General features: G+C 28.7%; 1 protein-coding gene across 1 annotated transcript; it reads left to right on the top strand.

Moving 5' to 3' along the window:
• Window positions 1-295: 295 nt before the first annotated feature.
• LOC126654475 (PLAT domain-containing protein 3-like) lies at window positions 296-1,077 on the top strand. The gene is made up of 2 exons (XM_050348338.2): window positions 296-456; window positions 529-1,077. Exons 1-2 carry the CDS (start codon window positions 388-390, stop codon window positions 979-981), a joined length of 522 nt encoding a protein of 173 aa, XP_050204295.1. The 5' UTR covers window positions 296-387; the 3' UTR covers window positions 982-1,077.
• Window positions 1,078-7,402: the final 6,325 nt, after the last annotated feature.

Here is a 7,402-nt window from a genome sequence, read left to right as displayed (position 1 = left end):
AAGTAATAAAATCAAATTTTTTTATTAGAATCGGCATGAAGGGAAAAAATATATGTATATCTCAAATCATACTACCTATACTTAACTTAAAAAAAATATAAAATTGATAAAATTAAAGATTTGAAATGAAGAGAAAATTTGGATATTTTTGAACCATTCCTACAACAAACTAGAAAGTTAAAATGTACATTAAAACCTTGTGGCTGGCTTGTGATATTTATAATATTAATTGACTTTCCTACCCTCATTTAATCAAACCTAACACATCAATAACTTACAAAACGACACCAGAAACAAGTTCCTTCCTTTTTAATATAAATTAAAATCTAACATATTAACACAGCTCAGCTTCTTCTTCTTCAATCATTTCTTAAACTGAAAACAAAAATGGCGGTCAACACTCCCCTTCTCTCTTTCCTCTTCATCATCGCCGTCTCCACCATCTCCGTCGTGTCGGTAAGTTCTCCATCGCTCAACTAATCAATTATTTCTCCGTCAGGATTTTGTTTTATTTTTTTATTTTTGCAGGCGCAAGATTGTGTATACACAGTATACATTAGAACCGGATCAATATTCAAAGCCGGAACCGACTCGATCATGAGCGTCAGACTCTACGATCAATTCGGCTACTACATCGAGATCCCGAATCTTGAGACATGGGGGGGCCTGATGGGGCCGGATTACAATTACTTCGAGAGGGGCAATCTCGACATTTTCAGCGGCAGAGCACCCTGTTTGACCGCCCCAGTTTGCGCTCTGAACTTGACCTCCGACGGAAGTGGGCCCCACCATGGGTGGTACTGTAACTACGTTGAGGTCTCTGTAACTGGTGTGCACGCGCCTTGCTCGCAGCAGCTGTTTACGATTGAGCAGTGGCTGGCTACTGATGCGTCGCCGTATGAGTTGACTGCTCTCAGAAATAATTGCGATGGTGAGGAAAGTGTTGATAAGGTCAAGTCTGCTTCTAATGCAGCCATGTAATTGTGAGGTTTATTTTCTTTTCATGTATTTTTGGTGTGTGAACTCATTTGATGCAATTAATAATAATAATAATTATAATAATAAATTCATAAACTATACATATTTTTTTCAATTTAATCATAAACTTTAAAACGTATCAATTGTCTACATGAACTTTCTTTCTTTTTTCTTCAATTTAATGCATATGATAATTTGACAATCATTTGTTGGTGTAAATTTATTAAGGTGGGCATTACTTTGGACAGACACATCATCTTATTATGACCCGGTATATCGAATTGAGAAAAAAATGAAACTTTATGCAAATAATTGAGACGTTTTAAAGTTTGTGATTAAATTAAGAAAACATGCATATTTTATACATTTTTATAACATTACCTCTAAATCCTCGGGTTACCAGTTCAGATCTGGTTCTTGGCACATGATTAATTTGTGTATGAGTATCTATTCTACAACTTATATAAATTATTAGATTATAGATGAGTAAAGCGTTTATGTTTCAAATAAAGTATTTAAAAAAATTAGATTATGTTCTTTTTTATTTGATTTGTTCATAATTATAATATGTTTCCTGTTGATCGAAAAAAATATTAAAATTTTATATAGACTCGAAAGATTAAAGTAAAAACTCGAAAGGTTTAACTAACTTTAGTTACTTAAAAGACCTAAAAGTGTAGTTTATTGAAATTGAGGATTGAAATATACAAGATTCGCCTCAATAGTAATAGCAATAGTAATAATGGGAGATAGTATAACTAGCTTTGTTTTAAAAATTGAATCGCATGAATTATAAGTTTATAATTAAAGAAAATATGTTGCGAGAAATTATATTCTTTTCCATAAATTTAATTAATTTGTCAAATATATATAATATTTCAGTTAATTATCATATTTGCTGTCATTACTTTTCCGATATTTATCAAATATATATTTTTGATTTGTTTAGTTGTTGTAGTGCAGAGTGAATGCATCAAGTAAAATTAATTGTATAGGCATAGATATATAGAATCATGCCATATAAATTTTGAATAAATTATGAATCTACGTGATAAAATTTAAGGATTATTATATATTAAGCAAAATGGTCAAATTTATAAATAAATATATGTTATCTAAATATGATTATATATTTTTTCTATTTTAATTAATTTTTTTTAATTTTTTTTATTATTACACAGTTTAAATAAACAAAATTCATATTATGATTTTTAACCAAGTTTTAAATTATATTTTTTTTAAAAAAAGGGTCAAACAATTTTTTAAGAGAAAGGGTCAAACAAACCCCTAACATTTACCCTATGGATCAAGTAGGCCCTCAACATTTAAAAAAGTATAACGAGAACCCTAACACTTTTAAATTGTATCATCTAACCCCTCCTTAGGGGTCCGCGTTAATCCAATTTAACAAATGTTAGGGTTTTCGGTGGCCCCTAAAGAGGGCTTAGATGATACAATTTAAAAATGTTAAGAGTTTAAATTAGTCCTTCAATTTTTAACCTATATTCTAATTATTTAATGTTATTAATAGTATAAAAATACCTTTTTCTTTTAAAAAAATTAAACTTATAATACAATTATTTAATCTATACTAAATATCAATATTTTTTAAATAAAAAAACTGCAAAATTATGCAATATTTTTTTTAAAAAAATTCCGATCTACGAAGGACGAGCCGAGCTGCTCCTTCGTGCAGATCTGTTTCTCCCTCGGAAGGAGCCGCAACAGGTCGCCGCTCCTCCCTCTGAAGGAGGAGCAAATCTGTTGCTCCTTTTTCTGAAGGAGGAGCGGCGACCTGCTCCTCCTTCTGAAGGAGGAGCAACAGGTCGCCGCTCCTTTTTCTGAAGGAGGAGCGGATCTGCTGCTCCTCCTTCAGAAGGAGGAGCGGCAGGTCGTCGCTCTAGGAGCGTATCTGGTGTTCCTCCTTCAGCGATTTTTGCTCTTCCTTCATGAAGGAGGAGCACGGGTTCCTCCTTTCGAGGAGGACGGAAAAGAACTATTTTTTAAAAAATACATTTTCTAGCGGTTCCTAAATCGGAAGAACACAGTGATGGGTCGGAAGTATTTTTAATTTATGTAGTTTTTAATAAATATTTTAAATATAATTAACTTTTAGGATTTATTTAAATGTTTTTAAAGTTGAAGAACTTATTTATATTTTTTCGAACAGAAAAAAAAGATGATATAACCCTTATATATTTTTAACGTTCTCATCCTTATACTAATCAAATTTCAATTTTTTTTAAATAAAGGGTAGAGACGAAAATGAAAAATCAAAAAAGGGTAAAAATGAACTTTTTTCTAAGTCAGAGTATAAACGAAAAAAGTGATAAAATATGATTTTTTTAAATAATTAGGCCTTATTTTTATTATTAGGCTCATCTTTTCTAGGGCTGTGTAGTGCTTTATGTGTGCAGGATCTAATCACTTTGTGGCTATGGTTAAGGAATGATTAGTCGATACTTGGTGCGTTAGCCATGTAATCATTCGTGTAACAAACCAAATGGTGGGGTAGTTATATAAAAAAATTAATAATAAAAAACTTAAATAATAGTTAAAAGATTTTTTTATCGCAAATGATCATTAATTTGTTGTAAATATAAAATGGCACACTAATACATGAGATAAACACTTTGATACTTGATATTAAATCAGAGATAATTAATTAATTGGAACTAGTTGTTGTTAGCAGGGGTATACGAAAATGGAACCGATCGAAAAGTCGAATCGAACTAAATCGAAATTTTAATATTAATTTGATTTTTTTTGGTTAAAACAATTTTATTCGGCTTCTATTAGCATGAAGTTTTGATATTCGGTTTTCAATTTGGTTTTAATTTTTTAAAAACCGAACATATTGAAAACCGAATAACAACCGCGGCATAAAAACTATTATTAAATCACACACCGAGATCAAACCTGTTATAAACATAAATATTTACCATTTATAATATACACACTTCAAACATTTACAAGTGTGTACTTGTAAACATTATCAGGGCCCGCCAAACTTATAGACCGGATATATAACACATAACAAAATAAAGTTTTAATACTAGAACTGCTGCAGTGTTGGAATAAAAACATTATATGCTATTTTTTTTTCTTTTAATTTAAATGACTAAAGCCAAAACATTTCCTCAGATTTTAACTATTAAATGATTAATCATCAATAATTATAAATCCAAGAATACACCTAAATTAATTACTTTCTCCGTCCATAAAAATAGACCATCTTTCTATTTTTGGCGTACTAAATTATAGGTCACCTTCTATATTTGACAAACAACTTAAAAACTTAAAGTTTTATATACCCTTAATAAACATGTCTAATTATTCTCAAATGAATTAATAACTTCATGTTGCAATACAAAACTTACCAATAAACAAATTAATCGTAATATACTATTTATATATCTAAAGATTATAAAAAGATAAAATTGAAAAATTGAATAAAAAAAATTAATTTTAACAAACTTAATTATATTTTTCTTAAATCTTGTGTTTGTCCAAATGGCCTATATTTGCGGGAAGGAGGGAGTATTTGCTAACTAAAATAAAATATCTTTAATTTAGATATTAAGTTTTAAAATTAATTTTCAAAATCATTATTTCGAGATATTAAAATTCGAAATTATTATTCTATGACTTTTAATTACTATATCCAAATTCCTTAAATTATTCATTTTTAATAACATACTTAGTCCTAATAAATTATTTTTAATTCAATTTCACGATATTTTATATTTTTGAAAAATTTCCAAATCTCCTAATATTATCCAACGTATGTCCTTTTTAATTTAATATTGCCATTTCAATGAATTTTTCTAAGTCCAATTTAATATTTACTTTCACTTTTCCGATTAAAATATAACATACATGGCGTAACCGACATTTTAAAATTTACCGAATATTACACATAAATATTTTTTTTCTTTTACGACTAACTGATTTGAGACCAGTTTGAAGGAATTACCCTTGATGGTTGTAGTACTAGCGAGCTTGCGGAAGCTGTTAGGAAATTTAATATAATATGTTTAATTTTGACAAAATAACTAATTATTGTAATTAGAGTAAGAGAATTAATATACAACTATATAATTTTAAATTATCTATAAATTTTCTTTTTAAATTGGATACATCTAATTTTCTTTATCCTAGCAGGAAATTTATATTCTTCATCATGAGAAAAACCTAGACAAAAAGTAGCCATAAGTAAAAATATAATTTTCTTCATAAGGAAAAACAAATTAGGTTTACACAACTATCCAAATAAAACTTTCCAAGTTGCACTCTAATAAGTCAAAAAATCTATTTTTTTACCGAAAGAAATAAAACAATTCACATAGATACATATTTGATACCTTAAAGATACATTGATGATCCATGTTCGATACATTTCCGATATATCTCTGATTCAGAACACACAAAGAGAAAAAATTCAGGTGCTGAGCGAAAACCTTTTAGATACAAAATAAATATTTTTTAGGATGAATGTACTAATTTATGAAACTTTAAGGCTGTTTTTTTTATTTTTTTTATATTTTATTTAAAAATTTAAAGACAAATATTTGCAAAATCAAATTTAAACATTTGATAAAACTTTAATAGTCTATTACTGAAAGTTAAATAATCATACAAATTAATAGATGCTCAATAAATATTAAAAGGAAAAAAATTAAAGATTATACTTTTTGGTGGGCAATTCAACAAATACATAATAAGCATTTTTTTTCATTCTAATTTCTCTAACCTAATTTATTAAATTTATAAATTAAATTAATCAAGAAATTAAGTACTTAAAATTACAGTTGAATAACTCAATAAGTAATGCTTGAATTAGGTTTTTATGTATAAGCGTTGAACAGTAAACTGCAAGGTCGTGAGTTCAATTACTATCACAAACTCCACTCTACACCAATTAGGGGTGTCAAAATGAGTTGGCGGGTCGTATTCGTGTCGTGTCGACCCACTCTGTTGACACGATTAAGGTCAACACGAACACGACCCATTTAACTAATCGTGTCAAAATTTCCAACCCTAACACGACACGAATTTTAAACGAGTGACACGACACGACACGATTAACACGTTAAGATAAATGGGTAACACGATCAACACAATTACACGGCTAACACGACACGACTAACACGACCCACTTAACATTTAAGAATTTTTTAAATCATATAAATATAATTTCAACCTCATATTTATCAATTAATTTTCAAATTGTAAAATTTTAATATAATTAATTTATTTTTTTATTAATATAATTAATTCAGTAATTTTATTATATTTTTTTAATAATTATAACTATTTTATTTTTATATTATTATAAATAATAGAATTTATAAACGGGTTAGGTGAGTTAGATGGGTTCGCGAGTCAACCCGTAACACGACCCATTTATTTCGTGTGATAAAAGGGTTGACACGTTTTCGACACGAACCCGCTAAGCCTCAACCCGGATTCGCCAAACTTACGGGTTAGACGAATCGTGTTATCGTGTCATTACCCATTTTGACACCCCTAACACCAATTATATAAATAAAATAGACTTTCATGTCAAATAGAGATGAAAATAACAACATGCTTAAAGTAAGAAGGCTAAACCTATTTTGAGATCCTTAAACTATACATTTTTGGTTCATTAGGTCTCTTAATTTTTATTTAACTTCTTCAGGTCCTTAAACTTTCATTTTTTGGTTCATCAGGTCCTTCAACTTTTATTTGTCTTTTTCAAGTCCCTGAATGTTTATTTTTTGGTTCATTGGGTCCTTAAATAGATCTTCGTTTAAGGACCTAATGAACCAAAAAATAAAAGTTTAAGGACCTCAGAAAGTCAAATATAAGTTGAGTGACCTGATGAACCAAAAAAATGAAAGTTTAAGGATTTGAGAAAGCCGAATAAAAGTTGAAGGACTTGATAAATCAAAAATAAAAGTTTAACGACCTTAAAATGAGTTTATCCAAATAAGAATGACATGTGATATGAAAATTGGGTCGATCTACCGCTAGCTAGATTAGCAGAATAACGAGGTCCTCACATTTTCTATTTCAACTTTTCTTTGAATGAAAATTGGGTTGATCTCAAGAAGTAGAAATAATGCTTTTGTAATTAGGTAAACGATGAAATTTAGAATTGGTCACTTTCTTATCTAAGTTTTAGAGTTTTATTGATTTAGATGTTGAAAGGTTAATATTGTAGAAAACAGGGGTAATGTTAAATAAATTTGACATATTATCACGAATATAAGACATCTTAATAGTATGCAGGAAGTTTTATTTTTTTTCAATTGGATATATATGCGGACGTAATTTTCATTTATGAGTGTAATTTTGTTAAGATGGACATCGTTTTGGACAGTCATATCTCTATATTATGACCACGCATATCGAATCGAATAAAAAAATGAAATTTTTT

Source organism: Mercurialis annua, linkage group LG7 (genome assembly GCF_937616625.2).
Source record: "Mercurialis annua linkage group LG7, ddMerAnnu1.2, whole genome shotgun sequence".
NCBI lineage: Eukaryota > Viridiplantae > Streptophyta > Magnoliopsida > Malpighiales > Euphorbiaceae > Mercurialis > Mercurialis annua.
The sequence above is the reverse complement of the archived record's forward strand: the minus strand, read 5'-3'. Positions and strand labels throughout refer to the sequence as shown.